The sequence below is a fragment of the Malania oleifera genome, chromosome 8 (genome assembly GCF_029873635.1).
Source record: "Malania oleifera isolate guangnan ecotype guangnan chromosome 8, ASM2987363v1, whole genome shotgun sequence".
NCBI lineage: Eukaryota > Viridiplantae > Streptophyta > Magnoliopsida > Santalales > Ximeniaceae > Malania > Malania oleifera.
Window position 1 is genome coordinate 89,351,460 of NC_080424.1, and position 22,121 is coordinate 89,373,580.

Consider the following 22,121-nt stretch of genomic DNA (forward strand, 5'->3'; position numbering starts at 1 on the left):
TTACCTCGATTTTGGACCAAAACCCAAAATCGCTCAAAAGGAGATTCTAATTTGCTAGAAACGCAGAGAATCCTACCCTGAACTACGTGGTAATGTTAGATTTACGAATCAGGCGACAAACGGCGAAGAAATCTAGAGAGAGAGAGAGAGAGATCTACAAGTTCTAGAGAGAGAGGGACAGGATTTTTGAGATTACTTAGCTTGGAAGTAAGGAAACTGATATTTATAACCCCTTTGACTCGGCCACCCTTGTCGATGAATTGCGTCCTTGTTGATGGGGCCATATAGGTTGCTCGTCAACAAGACGAGGACCTCGTCGACGAATCTCATATTACCGGTTTCTCGAAATCCCTCAGCTTCTCCTCATCGCCTCTGAATTTCGTCGACGAGCAGCACATAGACTTCGTCGACGAACTCTGCTCAATTACCAATTTACCCTTATTTTATATAATTAATCCATATACCATGATTCGGGTTCTTACAACCTCCCCTCCTTACAAAAATTTTGTCCTCGAAACTTGCAGTCTCTCATTACAAACTCATTTACACCATTGAATACATACACACTCTCAAGATGATTCGGCGGCCATTTATATGCAGTCCCGTCACAATACATACATACATACATACATTCCCTCACTTATGGCAGAGGAATACCATGGTTACATACATACAAAGCCTCAGAAGCTCATAATACAACAAAACTCTCCCAGAGACTAACCACACAATACTAATACGATAATAGAGTACTACATACATACATACATACATACCTATACCAATCCTGCTACATAACTACTACTCAAAACAACTGCAGGTACTTTCGGCATATTTCTATTTCTAATTCCCAAGAAGCTTCTTCAATTGCGTGATTCCGCCACAAAACCTTGACTAACGGTATCTCCTTGATACGCAACTTCTGAACTTTTATATCCAAAATCTCAACTAGTACACACCAAAGCATCCCCAAGTTCCAAGGAATCGTAACTAATAACATGCAACGGATTTAGTATGTTAGAATTTGTGTATTCCCAAGAGGGGGGGTGAATTGGAATTTTAAACTTTTTCTCCTAGGTTAATCTATGCAATTTCCGAATGCGTAGATAAATATAATATGAAAATTAAGTCATACGCATCATTCACCCATAACATACATGTGCGGTAAATGTAAAGTGCGGAAATGTAAGCAAACACACGATATGTTATCGGGGTTCGGCCAACTGTGCCTACATCCTCGCCTCAAGCTCGCAAGCAGGAGGATTCCACTAATAGCTCACTTAAGGGTGGAGCGACACCGTATACAACCAGGTCAAATTAACACAGGGCTGACCTCAACCTTAACCAGGTCAATTAGCGGGACTGACCTCAACCTACACGCCTTAACAGAACGACGCACCTAGCTTTCCTAACCGGGTCTAAGCCAATCCGGGACTATTCCAGGGCTAGTCTCCCTCTTCAGGCCCGTGCCTGGAAATACAACCAAAGTGTATTACAATGAAATGGTACAGTGATTGTGCTTTCAAATAAAGCAGATAAGTACCCAAATTCGCGCAATAATATACACCACAAATATGATTCAGTATGTAAGCTCAATGTGGTCTAAGATGTCAACTCTCAAATAGATTTACTATCGTTGTAATGAGTGCGTGAGAGTGCAAACTTAAATTATCTTTGTATCACAGGATATTCAATCTAAGTGCTCAAACAAAGATATCATCCAAACTTCATATATTTCAATCAACAAGTTTTCTCAATACATATATGTATATGAAGCTCTTAGCAACGTATAAATTTGGTTTGTAAAAAGGATACTCAATCTTTGTATTCAGCAAGGGATATATGAGTTAACGAATATTGCAACAAAGATTTTATCACACTAGCAAATTTCTCATCAAATATTTTCAAGATAAAAACACAGTAGATATTTGAAAATGTTTTTGCAACCAAAATGCAAATACCAACTTCTTAAGATGTTGCAACGAAGGTGCAAATCTTAGAAGATCTATCAAAGTCTTCTTAGGATAGACTTATTAACAAAGTCTCCTAAGAATACTTAGGTTTAGCTCTCAATCAAAATAACTCAATCAAACATAAATGGGAGAGCAAACCTATTAAATTTAAACACTCAAAACCAACTTACAAATGATGTAGGCGATATGAGAACGTAGGATTGAGTGTGTGGAGCTTGGAAGTGAGTGTTATAGGGTTTTGGTTTTTCAAAGAATTTTCCTTAATCAAAGTGACTAATCCCACACTAATTTTCTCAAATGAACTTATATATATAGGTAAGGGAGAAAATATGACCGTTGGGGACCTATTGGGTATTATTAGAAAGGTTTAATGACATTTAAGGCATTTTAACCTTGTTTAGAAAAATATTAACCACGGTAAAAATTGGACCAACCCGAGAGGTCCGGTCGACCAGAAAGGGTTCGGTCGACCAGGACTCAAGTGACTCGGTCGACCAGGGGCATTTTGAACTGAGTGGTCGGTTGACCGGGCAAGGGCGATTTTTCAAAACTCGAAGTTCAGTCAATCGGGGCCTTTTTGAACTGCATGGCTCAGTCGACCAGACCGTTGGGAATCCTCCCAAGACCCCTCGGTCGACCAGGTAGTTGGAGTACAAATCTGGTCGGTCGACCGGTAGGTCAAACTGTTGACTCCTAGGTGGTTCGATCGACCGAGGTCAAATGACCTATAAGGGCTCGGTCGACCGGGCCTGGGTCAAATAGTTGACCCGGCCGGTTTCGGTCGACCGGGCCAAATTGAACTGAATTGGCCGGTCGACCGAAAGTGCACCAAGTGTGCATTTCGGTCCCGTATCTACCCAAACAATTCCTATTCAAGTGCCTAACAAATATATGTGAATATGTGTGTATCCTAAGGTCACTTGGGGTCCAATTTGAAAGCACCGAAAAAATCCGATGTCGGTCGACTCTAAGGTCTTTCTAAGGTCCTTTCTCATTCATGGTTCGGTTTGAGCTTATGTAGTAAATCATACATGTGATGTGCGTGAGCTTATTACAAACCGAATGCCCTAATTACTATTACAGACCAATATAAGTATATTACAAAGAATATGATTTGGTCTTCAAGCTTTTCTTGCTTTGTGCACATCTTGATCTTATCATTCTTGATTCCTGCACAAAACCTCAAACGTTCATTAGATACAATGAGTATTTGTCATAATCAAAACCGGGCGTGACCAATAACGTCAACACAGTACGTACCTCCTCAACATAGATATGTGAAATACATCATGGATCCTCGAGAGCACAGGGGGTAGCACAATCCGGTAGGCTACCAGACCCACTCGTTCTAGAATTTGGAATGGTTTGATAAACCTCGGGCTTAGCTTGCCTTTTTTCCTGAATCTCATCACTCCTTTCATCGAAGCAATTCTCAGAAATACCTTACCCCCCACCTCGAACTCTAATTCACTGTAGCGAACATGTACGTTGCTCTTCTGTCGACTCTGAGCAAATTTAATTCTATCCCGGATCAAACCCACTTTCTTAGACGCCTACTGTACAAGTTCAGGTCCTAAAACTTGACGTTCACCAACCTCATCCCAATACAAAGGAGATCGAAGCCTCCTACAATACAAAGCCTCAAATGGTGCCATTCCGATACTAGCTTGGAAGCTATTGTTATAGGCAAACTCCACTAGTGGCAGAAACTTAATCCAACTACAACCGAAGTCCAATACGCAAGCCCGTAACATATCCTCCAAGATCTGTATTATCCTCTCTGACTGTTCATCAGTTTGGGGGTGGAACATTGTACTGAAAGTAAGCTTTGTTCCCATTGCTTCCTGCAAGCTCTCCTAGAATCGAGAAGTAAACCCCAAGTCTCGATCTGAAACAATGGACACCGATACCCCGTGCATTCTTACTATCTCATGCACGTACAAGTCTGCTAGCTTACTCAAAGGATAACTAATCCTCATCGGTATGAAATGAGTAGATTTCTTCAATCTATCAATGATTACCCAGATAGCATTCTGCCCATGAAGCGCTGGTGGTAATCCGGTAACAAAGTCCATGGAAATGTGCTCCCATTTCCACACTGGAATAGGCAAAGGCTGCAACGGTCCTGTCGGCCTTCGATGCTCAGCTTTCACCTGCTAACACGTCAGACACAACTCCACGAACCAAGCAATATCCCTCTTCATACCACTCCGCCATAAGGACTCGCATAAATCCGATACATCTTCGTGCTACCCGGATGTACCATATTCAAGGAACGATGCGCCTCCTCCAGAATCATCATTCAGATCTCGTCGTCATTTGGAACACACAGCTTGGTCCCAAACCTTAACACACCTCTCTCAGAGATGTTAAAGTCCGTAGCCAATCCTTGTTGTACTTTCTCCACAGTCTCAACCAACTCTGCATCCCTAGCCTGTGCGGCCTTAATACGCTTAAACAAAGTTGGCTGGACCACTAAGTTAGCAATGAAAGCCTGATGATCACCAACCATCAACTCAACGCCAAGGCTTTCCAGATCCCTGATATGATGCTGAGCTATAACTGCAGACATTGTAACATGACCTGACTTCCGACTCAACGCGTCAGCTACCACATTAGCTTTCCCCGGGTGATAACTGATTATGCAATCATAGTCCTTGATCAACTCCAGCCACCGCCTCTACCTCATATTCAACTCCTTCTGCGTGAAAAAGTACCTGAAGCTTTTGTGGTCAGTGAAAATCTCACACTGAACACCATACAGGTAGTGTCACCAGATCTTCAATGCATAAATTACAGCAACCAATTCTAGATCATGCGTAGGGTAATTCTTCTTGTATTCCTTAAGTTGCCAAGAAGCATAAGAGATTACCTTACCCTGTTGCATAAGCACACATCCGAAACCTTTTAGAGACGCGTCGTTATAGATCAAATAACCGTCATTCCCTAAAGGAATGGTTAAGATCGGAGCAGTAACAAATCAACGTTTCAGCTCCTGGAAACACTACTCGTAATCCTCAGTCCAATCAAACTTCACACCCTTCCTGGTCAACCGTGTCAGAGGCCCAGACAACTTAGAGAATCCTTCCATGAACCGACGATAATAACCCGCCAGTCCCAGAAAACTCTGAACCTCCTGCACACTCTTCGGTCTCGTCTAGTCAACCACAACTTCAATCTTGCTAGGATCAACTGAGATACCGCCCTTAGACACCACATGGCCTAAGAACACAACCTAATTTAACTAGAACTCACACTTCTTCAGTTTGGCATACAACTTCCTCTCTCGCGGAATTTGTAGCACCGACCTCAAATGGTTTCCATGCTCTTCTGGACTCCTCGAGTATACCAAAATGTCATTGATGAATACCACTACGAACTGGTCTAGCTACTCATGGAAAACCTTGTTCATCAGATCCATGAACACTACCGGAGCATTTGTCAACCCAAAAGGCATAATTAAGAACTTGTAGTGACCATATCTGGTTCGAAAAGCAGTCTTCACCACATCCTCAGATCAAACCTTCACCTGATGATACCCTGACTGTAGGTCGATCTTCGAAAAGACATGTGTTCCCTGTAGCTGGTCAAAGAGATCATCAATATGAGGCAACGGGTAACGGTTCTTCATAGTCACCTTGTTAATCTCACAGTAATCAATGCACATACGCATTGACCTGTCCTTCTTCTTCACAAATAAAACTGGAGCTCCCTAGGGCGATACACTAGGTCGAATGAAACCCCTGTCCAGTAATCCGTGCAACTACTCCTTCAAGTCCCGAAGTTTCCCTGGAGTCATCCGATACAAAGCTTTAGAGATCGGTACCTTACTAAGAAAAAACTCTATCGCAAACTCCATCTCATGATCCAGAGGTAAACTGGGTAAATCTTCTGGAAACACATCCGAGAACTCGTTGATCACTCGAATATCCTCGAGCCTTAACTCCTTCCGTGGAGGTTCCTTCACACAAGCTAGGTACCCCTGACATCCGTCCAAGAATAGCCTTCTCGCCTGTAACGCTGATAGAATCTGTGGCGTCGAACGCACACACAACCCCACAAGCTCATAATCCTGCTTCCTAGGAGGTCTGAACACTACTACTTTCTTATGACAATCAATCACTGCATAACTAGAGAATAGCCAATCCATCCTCAGTATGCTATTGAAATCAGACATGTCGTATACTACAAGATTCACCAGTAGTAGTCTTCCCTGAATTACCACTGGGCAGTTTCCTAACATCTTACTACAGATCTTCACACTCCCAGTCGGCGTAACCACATACAACCTCCCATCCATCACTCGGGTTTAAACCCTACACAACTTCACAAAACTAGCCGATATAAACGAATGGGTTGCTCTAAAGTCAAATAAAACAACAACTCTATTTGAAAGCAGTAACATGATACCTGTCACCACATTCCTAGCGTGTTCCGCAATCTACTGGAGTAAGTGAATATACCTTTGCCGGAGCCGTGGTTTCCTGGTAGTTTCCCCGAGGCATTTGATTACTCCCATGGTTCTGGCTCTATGTAGGCGTATCTCTTCTCGGTGCCTGACAACTCCATGACATATGGCCCAACTTGCCACAGTTGTAAGAGTTACCCCAGAACGGTTGACATTCGCCATCGTGCCATTTACGACACTTGGCGCACGATGTGGAGGATAGATCCCCCTGAGAATTCTGCTGCTCGGTGTTCTACCGATAACCGAAACTGTAGTTCTTGTTCTTCTTCTTCCACTGTCCCTGCCGAGGACTAGTCTGAGACCCTGAAGATATTGGCCTCTTCCTTTGTTCCTGCACCACCTCATCTCCCTGGAGGTCGGCCTCAACTATGGTGGCTTTATCCACTAGAATAGAGAACTCACGGATCTGCAGCATCCCCACAAGTCGATGGATGTCTTTCCTTAGACATCTCTCAAACCTCCGAGCCTTTTCATACTCATTCGGAACCAAATACGACGTAAAACGAGATAACTTGATATATCTGGAGGCGTACCTCTACACCATCAGAGTCCCCTACATTAGGCTCGAAAACTCATCGGCCTTCGCATCGTGAGTGGACGTCGGGAAGTATCTCTCAAAGAAAACCTCCTTGAAGCGGCCCCACGTCATACCTGATGGCCCAACTTTCTGCTTCTCAAGCAAACTCACTACAGTTCACTAGCGTCCAGCCTCTCCAGATAGCTGGAAAGTAGCGGAAAGGACTCTCTGCCTATCTGTGCAGTAGAGGACTTCCAGAATCCTCTTGGTCTTTGCGACCCAGTCCTCTACTATAATCGGATTGGGTCCTCCCGCAAATGTCAGAGGGTGCATACGTGTGAACCTCTCTATGGTACACCCCACATCGGTAGGAGAGCTCTCGCATCTCCTAACACTCCGTCTGATCTCTCGCATCACCTGTCTCATCAAACCTCATGGCATGGAAGGAGACTCATCACTCACAATCCCCTCGGAGCCGCTGTCCAAGTTGTTATCCTTGGGCTCCATTATGAAAACAGAATAGAAATCGGTTAGAATTACTATATCGTACACAGCTAACATAATCATTAGAACTAATCATGTCAACTACCACTCTAACGGGTCCAGGTCTGTCTTATCACACTAAGACGAATCCATTAATGGTTTGCCATGATCTTTCTAAAATCACCCTTTTAGGAAGAACACAGAACACCACCAACGAGTCCCTTTCTAGTAAAAACACAATCCCCGACCTACTCTACCCATTTCCTACATCCTATACTTTGGTATGTACACATAATTACGCCTAACCAAGTTTACAAGACCTAACAACCTAGTTAGTTTTGATACCAAACTGTCACACCTCGAACTCGCAGCTGGGTCCTAGGTGTGAAAATAGTAACCTAACCTGTCTCTATATCATTTAAACATTCATGATACCATACTGGAAGAGGGTTTGACCCCGTGGGGTATACGAAAGCCTTACAAAACATACACATACACATCCATACTCATCAAATACACAGCGAAAACTATTCAATCTATCCATATAACATACCATACCAGAGTCTATACAACACTAGGATATATGTTCCCATAATTACAAAACATACTCCGGGTGTCTACAAAAACCATCACGACAATTTGGTTACAAAAGTCACACCTATCCAGGTACTAATTGTAGCTAAATGACACCCTCGCTTCCAGATGCTAGAATGTCAATTTTGGCTACCCGAAGGACCTGAGAACATTTGTATATACATTCGGGGTGAGACACTTTTCAGTAAGGAAGAAAGCAGGTTATATCAGTGTGTGGCATACCAGTGTTATTTTACGTAAAACATAACATCATACAATACAATGCAGTTTGAAACATTTCCATACAGTTTCATACCGTTCTATACAGTTCTAGTATTTTCACAAATCCATTCCAGTACATACGATACCCAAACATACGGTCAGTGACGTCACACTCAAGCAACCGATACCCTATGATAACCGAAGCCTTACAGCGGCATGTCGCCAAATAAGGTGTAGCTCACACCCATCGGTAACCAGCCGAAACACACTGGTGATATTTCACACCTTCAGATATAGAGCCGGAAACTCTTGCCCACGCTAATGAATCGGTACATGGCACAGCGTACGATAATTAGATGCCATATAGCTGTTTCAACTTACGGTAATAAACCGCCACATAGCTGTTTTACAAAATACTTGGAACAATTACATACAAACATACATTCCACACTTATTTGGTTTTCAAAAAATCATATCATTTTCCAGTTCAAGGATACAATTTTATACAAATATGGATTACGGTCATCTCAATAATACAATTTAAACATAACCGACAAATTTCCTAACAAAGTAGAGATGATCCCCGAAATCCCCAATTTTGCCGAAACTATAACCCGAAAATCCCATATTTTTATCCGATAGATTTCCCCAAATAAGTTACCAAAACATACATACAATCGTAACCTAAAGGTTTACCAATCCCTATTTCAAAAAGTAACTGATATAAACTGAATCCCCTCACCTTAACCCGAAATCCAACTACAAACTCTATGGTCCCCAAAACAACGAACTGAGACTCCAAAACCTATAAATCATAGTACAATATACGCTTACAACTCATACTACTACACATATTTCGAAACAAAAATGGAAATCGAGCCTTGCCTCGATTTTGGAGCAAAACCCAAAATCGCTCGAAATGAGATTCAGATCTGCTAGAAACATAAAGAATCCTACCCTGATCTACGCGGTAAGGTCGAATTTACGAATCAGGCAACGAGTGATGAAGAAATCTAGAGAGAGAGAGATCTACAAGTTCTAGAGAGAGAGGGAGAAGATTTTTGAGATTACTTAGCTTGGAAGTAAGGAAACTGATATTTATAACCCCTTTGACTCGGCTGCCTCATCGACGAATTGCATCCTCGTCGACAAGGCCATATAGGTTGCTTGTCGATGAGACGAGGACCTCGTTGACGAATCTCATATTACTAGTTTTCTGAAATCCCTCAGCTTCTCCTCATCGACGAGCCTTTGAATTTTGTTGACGAGCAACACATAGACTTCGTCGACGAACTCTGCTCAATTACCAATTTAACTTTCTTTTATATAATTAATCCATATCCCGGGATTTGGGTTCTTACAGTTTGCGCATGGTGGATGCACACGAAGTGCGTCATCCTTCGTGTCAAAAATCATACCTTACCCAAATTCTGAGACACCATCCCATCGTCTGCCCTTGAGTGAACTTTCAACTTCAGTTCTGATATGACCAGCTTCGACATCGACCATGTATGCTAACGGCGGCACATCGCGTACCCTCCTGTGACCGACAGGTGTGCTCTGAGGAGGCACGACAACTTCTTCATGGTGAACCTCATATGCAGTTTGTGCACTGACTTCATTTTCCCCTTGGTCTGCCTCTTCGAAATCCTTTTCTTCCTCTAATTCACGGTCACAGTCCATATTCGATTGCATTGGCTGGACCGTGTATGCCCCCCTCTCATTCATGACAATAGATGGAACCGTTTGGAAGTCTGGTATGGGGATAACTCTAGTTGAACTTCGGCCATGCCTATACTCTGTTGATGGTTGTGGTTCGTGATGATAATTGCTTCCCACATTGAATTCTTACAAAGTAGACTGCTCACCTCGAATCTCGGTTGACAAGAATTCCGGCTGAAATGATGTACCGGGGACATCATTCAAATCTAATATTGCAGCCACATGTGAAAGATTATCAACTAGTCTGCTTTTCTCACCGGTATCATATTCAGTATATGGTTGAGAATGGATGGATGCTTCACCTTGCAAACTTGGGGCTTCGCCCATACTGCTGCTACGAGGAATAAGTTTAACAAAAATCTCAACTACATATATGTCCGGACAAGAACTTTGCAAGTCCAACGCAATTAGAACATTTGCATCAATTTTTATTGGGACGTTAATGTACACAAAATTTCCACCACCCCTTCGTTGCAGATATGTCAATGTCAGTTCTAACATGTACTCATTTGGATCAATATCTAAACCTTCATATATTTTGCATTTCAAACTTTCTAACTTCATCCTCCTTCGAACTCGAATCACTTTCGTTGGCCCAGTGCTATACTCAATACTGGTCGATCCATGAATAATCTCATTGTCAATGTATAATAAGATTGTCACTTTGTTAGCCGACGAATTTGACGTCATTATGACTTCTAAAAAAAAAAATTATCTGCAAGAGGTGGTGAAGGAGGTTGGAGGATCAAGAAATAAACGAAAGAAGAGAAAGTTTGAGTGATGGCCGAGAGATGATGAACGAATATATAAGGGTAACCAAACCGATCTTTGGAAAGTCAATTTTGATTTTTTTAGTCATTTTAATACCAAATCGACTTTCCAAAAAAAATTTTTTTTTTTTACCTTTGCTCAATTTTTTTTTTTTAAGAAAAATTAATTTGGCAACGTGCATGGCACGACCATGCATGCAGACCAGACACCCACCCTGCCTTGTCTCTCCCATCCCATCCCCTTAATGCTGTCAGAACCCCCCCTCTTCTCTCTTCTCTCTCCCCTCTCTGTTTCTCCGCCTGCGCTGACAGACCCAATTCCCCACCCCCTGATTTCCGACCCTCTAAACAAAAATCCCCCTCCCCTCTCTCCTCTTAAATGAGTCTGACAAGTCAATTTTTTTTTTTTTTAACAATGACGAGACTCGACAGCAGCATTTTTTTGTTTTTATTTTTTAAGCCCGAATCAATTTTTAAAAAGTCGGTTTGGTACAATTATGTAATTTTTTCTCATTTCCCCTATATATGTGTTTTTATTATTTTTTTATATAATATTTTCCTAAAAATCTCCTTAAACAAAACACTACACATTTTTTGATGTGATTGCCATTTTTAGACATTAACATGTTGCAAGGGAGTGTGTAATTGGATTGCTGGGCCCTACAAGAAAAATATTATCTACTTCTAGGAAGTCAGTTCTCTTTTAATCTTGACCGTCCACTGTTGATTACGAGGATCCAATGAGGCGCGATTGTGCTCTTACCATTCACCAGATCTCAGCTCGAAAGGAGTGCCACATGATTGCCCATGTCGGATTTCTCACCGCAACAGCAAGTGTTGTGCTGTCATGTTCCTATTCGATTGGGTCCCACCTTTCCGTGACCATATATGGGCGGTAATATTTAAACATGCCTGCCCTTATTCTATTTCTGGTAAAATAAGATATTTTGGATTTTGGTGTAGTTATGTGAATAATAAAATAATGTGGGGTTGCAAATGCAAATATAATATTCCTGAAGGGAAAGAGCGAGGCGTGGTTCATTTGGCAACAGCTGGCCTCTTGAACGTTCTCTGCTCAACACGTCTCCTCCTCTTCCAGATGGCCCAGCTCTCTCTCTCCTCCTCTCTCTCTCCTCCGCCGTCTGCGTCTGCTGCCGCCGCTTCCTCGAAGCTTCGCAAGCGAATCAGACTGCCTTCCTTCGGAGTCCGAGGTTCTTCTTCATCGTCGTTTCCGTACGCTTCACCTAAAGTCGTCGTCACCAGAGAGCATGGCAAGAACGGGAAGCTCATCAACGCCCTGGTGATCTTTTTATGTTTCCTTCTGTTTTTCATTACCTTTGGCCTCTTTTTTTTTTTGTCAATTTTAATTATTTCGAGGAGTTTTTGCTTCTTTGATTCTGTAGTTTTAGAATTTTGTTGCTTCATTTTGGGTATTTAGGATTGCATCGACTTTTCGTTTTTTGCTTTTTATGGTTCTGGATGCGAGCCATTGACTCTCTATTTTTTTTCCCAGTTAGTTTCTTTGTTTGTCTCCTGGACTCGTTCTTGTTGTCTTTATGCCTTTGAGATGATTCGAGGTTTAGCTTGTCACCCTAGGTATTTGGATAAATGCAGTAACGAAAATGGCATTCACGATATTTTTCTAAAATTATAAAGATCCATTTGACGGCATTATTTGCTGCTGGTTCTGCCAGGCGGAGTCTCGTAGGAGTGACTTGATAGGCGTTTTCGCTTGGACTGGCCACGCTCCGTGCTCTTGTGCTCGAATTTCACCAGACGATGCCCTCCCAATGTTACAGGACCACTGCCCGGCAACATATCTATTAGATTTTTTGTAGTCCAAAAATATTGTTTTAAATGTTTTTTAAAGACTGCCATCGAGAAGTTATAGTGTAAATGGAGCAAAACAGGTGAATGTAGATAACATGGTTAGAGATTACCGAAGTTGAGAATAAGGGCCACCTTTGTGCTAGATTTATAGTCTTCCTGAGTTAATAAATTGGGTAGCATGAACATCCAGGATGACCTATAAATTCAAAGATAGTTCAGAAAATAAACAATGAAGTTTATGCTCCTTATCATTGTGGAGAGGTCATTTGGGAAGGTAGTTCAAATCTCTTGATATTATAAACACTGTTCTATGGTGCTGTTTAAGTGTAAAATAGTTAAATTTTTCGGCCTTTAGTTTACTTGTTTCTTTGATCCTTGCTGTAAAGTATTTTTGCTATTAAATTTCATTTTCCTTGGCCAATTCAAGCTTTGGATAATATTTAGTCTAACCAAATAGAAAATCCTTTAACCACATTTGAAACCTGAAGAACTAGTTTAACTCAAGAGTTTTGAGTTCGCTGGTCTAGAAGTATTTGTTGATACTTGATTCTATTTTAGAAGCCTTCTCCTTTCTGACTGCCTTTTTCCTTTCCTTTTCTTATTATTTTAAAATTTCTTCTCATACTTCAATATATTAGAAAACTAGTAGAACCCAAGTTGGCATGATGCCAAGAAAAACTACATACTTGAGTTACTGTGAGAAATATGGTAGAAAATGGTGATAAGACATTAAGACATCCCAGAAACATGAATTGGAATGTCTGAAAATATTAATGAGCAGAATAGAGACAAACAGATCGTTGCCATCATTTCTGTTTTCTTATTGATTTCTCATGATAACTTAATTGCCATAGTGAAGGTCATTTTCTCTGCTGCCTTTTATGGCTTTGAAACCCCTCTTTTTAGCATCTTCAAAGAGAAGATTAGGCCCTCCAATAGTCCAATTAATGACAGTCATTGTGGATATAGTATGTTACATGGAAGTAGCTAGCAATTTTTTCCCATAAATAATTAGTTACATATCTTTGTAGGATCAGCTGACAACTCAAACATAGTTTGGAGTTTTGAATTAAATATCTTGCATTATTTGTTGAACACAGGCCAAACATGGTATTAACTGTTTGGAGCTTCCCCTCATCCAGCATACTCAGGGACCTGATTTGGATAGACTTTATTATGTATTAAATGGTAAGTTCTCGGAATCATTGTGCCCATATGTTGACAATGGTGTAGAATATATATATATATATGTGTGTGTGTGTGTGTGTGTGTGTAATTAACTACTTGTTTTGAAGGTTTTTGTATGACAGCTTCAGACCATTGTTTGGGCTGAGTTTGAGAATTGAGCATACCCCAAGAGGGGGGAAAAAGTAAAAGAGAAAAAGAGAAACACCACATACACAGAGAGCCTGTGAAAAACAAGTAAAACACATAAGTAACGCTAGCTATGGTTATAGTCAGTTGAGCAGGCATAGCATATTTCTATCTACCATCAAATTGATTGAAATTATTCAAGTTAATATCAGAAATAATCAAATCATGATAAACACTTTGTAATTGCAATTGGCCGAAAAGTGATGCATCAAATCATGATCTTTCCACTGCAGCAATATGTAAGTGGTCCTTGAACTGATAATATGTATGCTACATTTCTTGTGTTTGTCCTATAAACAAGTAAAGTTGCTTCAACTAATTTATTTTTTATGCATGATCCAGAGATTCAGTGTTTCTTGTGTAAGGTTACATAGTGATTGTTATGACATTCAAGATTATTGGTCCATACTTGGTATTGTTTGTCATGGACTCATGGTTCACTATTTAGTGATTCTATTTGTTGAGTCACATATTGCATCGACATAGTTCTGGAGTTTTGAGTTGCATAATGCATTGGCATAGTTCTTATCCTGCTAATTGTTCTTATTTCCTTTGTGGTGGCAGATTCTGCATTTGACTGGATTGTGATAACTTCTCCAGAAGCGGGGTTGGTCTTTCTTGATGCTTGGAAGTAAGGATTAAACTATCTTAGAACACATTCCCAATTTTTAGGTGTTGAATTCATCATGCAATTTTGATAGAAAGATTTATGTGATGAGTTCTTCTTGTGTTTGCTCCTCATCAATTTGCATGCTTAAATGAATAAAAATCACATTATTTTCTGACTGACATGCATTTACTTCATTGATATGCATTCTACTTCTTTTAGGATTTGTATTAAGTTGTAAATTTTCTATAGTGCATCTTTTCTACTTGTGAAGAATCCTTTTTTTGATAGCGAAGGAAATATATTAAGAAAGAGAATAGAGAAAGCTACAAGCTAGGGGAGGACAAGAGATCCTCAAAGCTAAAAAGAACAAAAAATAGAAATAAAAAAAACCTAAAAAAATGAAATAAAAACAAATAAAAAATAAAAGAAGCCCTAATTAAGAGAAACCTCTATTTAAACCCTTCCTTTCATAACTGACAGAGCTTTGGAGCCTTGCTACTTTCCGTTGACCTTTATTTGATTTACTTTTAGCTTCACCCAATCAAACTTCATTCCCTCCATGATTAGCCATCCACAATCCCATTCTATCCAAAAGCTTTTGAACAGCAACATCCTGCTCCACTCATCGTCTCCATAGGAGTAGTAATATCCCATCCTTATGCTGATTACTCGCAGAGACATCCTGCTCACTAATCTTGTCCACAAGAATAGGTAGTATTTCATCCTTTCACTGATTACTCACAACCAAATTCTCACCCAAATTTCTATAAAAAAAATTAAAAAAACTCTCACCCAAACCCCTCTCCTCAAGGAGTGTAACAACCTCTAAACCTTCAAGCGGAGAAGGGGTTGCATTAGAAATATCCCCCAACACATCTGAAGGGTCAGACCCATTATGCAGATTTTTCATGAATCTCATTCAACAATAAACCACTATGACAAGTGGAATCCCTACCATATTCACTATTTTTTTTAAAATTTTTTTAAGATACCCTCCTGTTTTTTCTCCCTCTGAATTTGATTCCCACTTCGTCCATAAATTTTGAGATTCCCCTACATAAAAATTCCCAGCATCATCTATTTTAAAAAATTTTCCTCCCTGTGAGTTTGGTTTTATAAACTTGTTTACAAGAAAATTTTTTCTTATCTTTCTCCTCCTTCCTTGCAGAACAGCGCTTGTACACCTTTCTGATCACAGCCATCTTACATTCATTTCCGTTTTGTAAATTCTAAGAAATACATTCCTCTTGACACAAAATGTTGTTAAGACTCCTCAATTTGTTCTCTAGCTGATTGAATTTCCTGCTCCACCTTATTAATCCCCTCCCTTGACTTCGGTAAATTCTCCCTTCTCAATAGTCAATACAACACCCCAATTGTCCTCACCTTTAATATAAACTTCCCCTGAAATAGAACCCATGACCCTTAATAAATTTTGAGAAGACCCATTAACTCTAGCTCTGGGTTCCTGGGCTTTGAAAACAGCATTTAGAATATGCCTGGTCATTAGAGTGGCCCATCATATAAGAGGAAGAGCTCTTCTCTCCCCCCCCCCCCCCCCCCCCCCCCCACAGAAAAAAAAAAATAAAAGAGAAAAAAACCATTCAAAGCTGTCTCTTTAATGCAATAGGCCCGTTCAAAGGGCTGGCTCATCTTTGATAATAAAGGGTCTCTTCTTTTATCAAGTAATTGACCCACGTATAAAACAACCTGTAAGCTCCCTGATCTAGTTTGCAATGTCTCGGTGTCCCCAAGAGAAACCTAGCTGCCTATACCACCTATGCAACTCCAGCTGAAACCCTAGCCGTCTTGACTATAGGAGTTGCTTTTGAAGCAAATTCCATCAATTGCATCTCACCTCCACATCGAGAGCAGATCTCTCCTTTCCCTGCAACAACACAATGGCTTGAAGGCAAATCAGCGCTTTTACATCCTTCACCTTCAACATTATTCACCACTGCTATGACCTGACTCCACAATTGTTAATCTCGCTGCAGACCTTGGACTATTCTACCGGCCTTCTTGATGGAGATCCCTAGCCACCTCACAAATTTTTTTATTTTATTTTTGGATAATAAAACATGATATATTTGGAAAGAGAATGTACAATCATAGCGAGGATACTAAATCATCAAAAAGAAGATTAAAAATATCATAGTGAGGATACTAAATCCTCAAAAAGAAAATAAAAAAACAAAAGTAAAAACTCAAGAAGGAAAATTAAAAAATAAAAGAAAAACAAAATTAAATCTGCTGTGATTAGCCAAGAAATCCCCTCTTTAATCCCTGCCCATCATAGTTCACCGAACACTCCAAATTAGCTAGTTCCTTTGACCCTTCTTCACCTTATATTTGCCACCATCAAGCCTAACTTCATTTCTTTCTTGATAAGACAATATAAGGCCCAAATCATCCAACAAATTCCAAGTTTCAATGTCCTTCGTAGAAATTTCTTGAACCAGAGTGGCATTATTCCATCCTTAACCTTTTGTTCATCTTTCGGGGCATCATCTCCAAACATATTAATTCCCTCTAAGCCTTCTAAAGGAGGAGGCGACACATAAGATAAATCCCCGAGGTGATAAGTAGAAAAATTGTAGGGAAATCCACACTAATCCTGAATATGATCCAAAAGTAGACCTTCTTCACATTCAAAATCACTACGTCCTGCCTATCCTCATCCAAAACATCTCCTCATCTCTTATTACACTTAATTTGCTTTTTTCAATGATTGTCTCTTGCACTTTACTTAGAAAGCCTTTGGAATCCCTCTCGATTATTTTATGCATTTTCTCACTGGACAAATCTTGCTTATCTTCATTAAGTTTCTTCTTTCCAAAACCCATTTGAACTTCCTTATGGCGAATTGACTCCCTTACCAACTAGATTTCCAATTGAATTAAAATTGAAATCTTGGTTTTCAAACTCACAAGAATTAAGATTCTTAGAAATAGAACCCTCCCTTTCATCCTTGAAACTCCCCTTATTATCATTCTTCTCCTGTCGAGCAGAAGCATCATGCCTTCCTACTTCCAGCGCTTGATCTTTACTATCATTGGAGCATTCCCCTCATGATTGTCAAGGATGCTATTCGAAGAGGACCACAACTTAGGCTCATTGGAGCACCTTGTACCTCATTTGAAGATGAGCACATTTCATCTTGCTTTTGCTCTGAAGGACAATGAACTCTCATAACCTCACATTTCTTGGGTAGAAGGTCTTCTTTATGGTTAGGGATTTGTAGAGGCTTTTGGGCCTTACCCATTTAATTGGCCCATTTGCACATAACCTATAGAGACTTTCTTACTACCCAAGCCTAGTTTTAAGTCATATGACTGCTCTTAAGTCTCCTTAGCCAACAAGCCAACCAAAGGGTTTAAAAGATTTGTTATTTTCAAACAGCCGACCCAAGTCTATATTGATTGACAATAAGCTAGTCCCAGTCCACTCAATCTTTGTTATCCCTTCATCCATGCGAGAAACCCTAGTTGCCTCTGATCTTAACTGCTCAGCCATAAATGTTGCCCCGATTGTTCGTGCTAACTGAATGAACTCCTCTTGTGTTTTGTCCCCATGAGCACATACCACCTCCTGCACTGTGCACACTCTTAGAAATCAATTGACCTCCACCATCACCTACGCTTCCATAAATGATTTGACTCCATGAGCAATTTTCGTCAATTTTTTTGCTATTTGCTCCATTAGAGCCTAATCGACAAGAGCTCTTCGAAGCAATGAAAGCATCAACATCCCCAAATCGATGCCACCAACACCCTTTTAGCCCCTAAGGAACAAAACTAGTATATCTTTACCCCTCCATCCATGCCTTATTTCCATGAATTTCCTTGCCCTAATTGCATGAATCGCCATTCAATAATTGAGATAGCCCACTTGGAATCTTCAATAGCCTTTACTCAATTTACCAACAAGAGATGAAATCCTTGGGAAAACCATGAAGCTGCAGCTAAAGAGAGTTGTACCGTCCGATTACGCTTGCAATTCTTCTCAAGAACTAACAAAGCTCCAACATTCTCTATTGTATCCTATCTCAGATTGAAGCACTTCCTTTTTATCTGGATTGAATGAATTCCCACCATCAAATCTTACTAGCATCATGATATCAAATGAAAGATAGATTTGCGATGAGAGGACTTTGCACGAGAGAGAAAACCGTTGCAAGGTGTTTCCGTTGGGGAAAAAAATCCTCATAGAATTTATTTTTGAAACTTTGTCGCCCAACATCTTTAGACCAATCAACAGCAAAAATCGACTACCTCTTCCCATTCAACCCCAACCTTAATTCCAGAAATTCCCCCACCTTTGTTAGTCAAATCATCAACAAATATTGTATGCTACCCAATTGCACAGTACAAAATCCTCATCCCAACCGACTGAGAATAGACAGCCCATTAGAAAACCATTTTGCGGCATCTGATGGAAACTTCACCCACTTGTTGCAATTCAGATTGTATTCGAGCACAAACAAATACAGCTTCTCCCCCACTTTGTCTGACCTCATATTGGAGGTCTTTCATCTGAATCCAACGCTTGCGATAATTTGTTGACATTTTCTAACAATTCCATGGCACAATACAATGTGAAAGAACAAAAAGGGTTTTGCAAGAGAAGAAAAGGTCGTGGTCCATTTGCGAGGCCTCTCTGCTGGAAAAAAAATGAAAATGGTTTTCCAAAACTTAACAAATCCTTGGTTTTCTACCCTTTTAATACAAATTTTTACTTGTAAATTTATTTGATTCATAGTTGTTGGAATCTTATATTTCTCTAGGTGCATTAATCTCTTATTTGCTTTTTCCCCTAAGTTCATGAACTCTTGACTGGATAATTACAAATTTCCAAAGAATACCAATATCTGCTCATGCATAGGCCCTCCTTGTGTGAGACTTAAATCTGATCCAACATCGAAGTTGCTTGGATTCAAGATGTCCTTATTGTGCTGGTTAAATTCTAGTCACTTCCCGAACAGAATAATTTGGCAAAAGGACAAACCATAAAATTAAGATCTAAAGATATGTTTTTTTTTCTGATTCACTAATCACTATGAACAAACTTACTTGTTTGCTACAAAATATTATTCTTTCTAATGGAAAAAGAAAGTATATTAAGAGGACATAATCAGCAAGATTAGAAACAAAGACTATAAGACATACTCCTAAGGTGGAAAAAAGAGTGAAAATAAAGGGAAGAAAATCCAAAAATACATCAAGAAGCTCAAGTCAACAAAGCTATCCAATCCTGTTGAAAGTCCGAAAAACAAATCCAATTAAAGCAATTCTGAATTAGAGCAAATATAGAGGCATTATCACATAGAGCAACCACCGGAAACATGAGTGTCCCTCTCCAACGATGTACCCAAAACAGTATGGAGTGTGAAAAATCACAATTTGGTAGTGTATTTGCGCTTCACAAAGCCCCTGAAAGAAGTGAACAAAAAACCCTCTGATAAGCCATTGGATGCTTGCCAACAAGTAGATGTGAATGCAGCTCATCACTACTAATGCACATCATGCATTTATAAGGAGATAAAGTCTCATCATAAGCTGTATTATATTCTTGGTGTTAATTGTATTAAGGATTGTTAAACAAACAAGAGGGAAGTAAAGAAACCAATTAAGTGTAAATAAAAAAGGAATTTGAAGAAAATACCCTCATACCTTCTAAGGTCCAGATCCTGGAGTTTCCTCTTAGAGAAGGGTGAAAAGGGTTCAACAGATTAACAAAGAGCATTCCTGTGCATTCGTATCATTAAGAAACAAATCCCTATCAACTATCAAGAATCAAGAAAGAGGAAATAGTTGCATTATGAAGCATAAACTATGATAAAGCAAAAATGAGAAAGGAAAAGCAAAATGAAAAAAAAAAAAAAAAAAAGAGGTTGTTCCTTGCCTAGAAATCCTCCCAAAACTTACCATTTATATTTGACGATGGAAAGGACAAGAATGCAATTTGGGAAATGACTTTTTCTAAAGGCTTCCATTAGTACTCTAATGCCAAAGTATTTTGTTGATCAAGTATTAATGTTCTCTTGCAATTCTATGCTTTCATCAGACTTTTCATGTGTATTTATCTATAGATATTAGTAATTCTCATTATTAAATAGTTGTTTATGGTTCACTTTCAATGTATTATTATCACTGGGTTGAATTTATTTTCAGTTTGAGAAGTTATGTCTTCAATACTTGATCACGTATGCTCTGCAAGGAATCATTCTGGAAGAAGCTGGATGCAGCAGAAGTTTTGATTAATAAAAATGGTGTCTAAAAAAGATAGAAATTAAAAATATTATTGTTGTTTGCATTGTTCCCATTTGAATTGTGGTGTTGGTTTAAATAAATTGATGTTCTCCTATATATTGATCCTTAGGGCTGCTGGAAGCCCAAATGTTAATGTTGGTGTTGTGGGAACTGGTACGGCAAGTGTATTTGAGGAAGCTGTGCATTCATCAAAGCAATCTCTTAAAGTTGCCTTTGAACCCTCCAAAGGTATGCATCTATCGATTCTATCCCCCTTTTACTTTTTTCCCTAAGGTATCAGGGTATGCATGGCTGCATGTCCACGCAGAGGCATGCATGTGATTTTACATTATTTGTGTTTGTTGGGAAGGCTGAAGGAAAAGAAAAATAGAATTATACAAACATTTGTTTTTAGAAGGATCATAAAATTTTTTATTCCACCACCCTCTGCCAAGTTCTAGGACAAGATATCATACGATAAACTATAGATTCATGTGCTGATTATCTTGCATGCATGGCACTGGTCTGCATTACGGTACAAGCTTTGCTGCTCTGCTCTGAAGTTACTTTAATGCTGGGTTTTTTGATTGTGATATATCATATATTATAAGTATGTATTTATGTGTGTGTGTGTGTGTGTGTGTGTGTAGATTTTTGCTCTCACTTTGTGTTACATTATCACTTTATCTAAAAGCTTAAGCTGTCAGGATGTAGGCTAACGAGCTTTAACACTGTCAAAAGGAAGCCTCAAACCTAAATCTGCTGCATGTCTACCGTTATAGGAGAATCGCCTGCGACACTGTAGGCCGCAGTTGCTGGAAACTCCCCGAATGACACTATGAACTCAAAAACCCCTTTAGATTTTACAAGACCAACACCATAGCCACCACATTGCTGATTTGATCACCACTGGGATACAATTACCGGAGCTGATGCCATGTGCCCTCACATGCTGGTTGAAGGCTGGCAGGTTGGCCCCAGGCATCGGCGTTTGAGGCCTCTTACAAGCATGTTTTTGCCTTGAGTTGCTCCTGCATTGTTTGAAGCCCTCTGTGAGCATATTATTGAGTTTTTGGTGATGATTTTTTGTCCAAAGATCTCACCTTTTTAGTTTCCCATGGGCGACACTCCAGGAATGATTGTTTGATACTGCCCGAAGCTGTTTGCCAATGTTTATTGAGTTCATTGGGGCCTGAAACAGTGGTATATGCAGTGTTTGTGATTCATTCAGTTTTATCTTGTTTGTTGCGTTTTTGTGGTTTTCTCAGGTTGTTGAAGGTTGTGTGTTAGGATGGGGTCCATGAATCCCAAAAGTATGTTGTTTGCTGTGC

At 39.9% G+C, this 22,121-nt stretch overlaps 1 protein-coding gene across 3 annotated transcripts in view; it reads left to right on the forward strand.

Annotated features, from left to right (window-relative positions):
- The first annotated feature begins 11,760 nt into the window (after positions 1-11,760).
- Positions 11,761-22,121, forward strand: part of LOC131161701 (uroporphyrinogen-III synthase, chloroplastic) — a 37,710-nt gene continuing 27,349 nt past the window's right edge. For 2 of the 3 annotated variants that reach the window (XM_058117648.1, XM_058117647.1), the window contains exons 1-4: positions 11,761-12,025; positions 13,656-13,743; positions 14,494-14,560; positions 20,921-21,039. In XM_058117648.1, coding sequence (XP_057973631.1) covers positions 11,825-12,025; positions 13,656-13,743; positions 14,494-14,560; positions 20,921-21,039 — 475 coding nt within the window. In that variant the 5' untranslated portion in view covers positions 11,761-11,824. The remainder of the gene's footprint in view (positions 12,026-13,655; positions 13,744-14,493; positions 14,561-20,920; positions 21,040-22,121) is intronic. The other variant, XM_058117649.1, reaches the window with a different exon arrangement.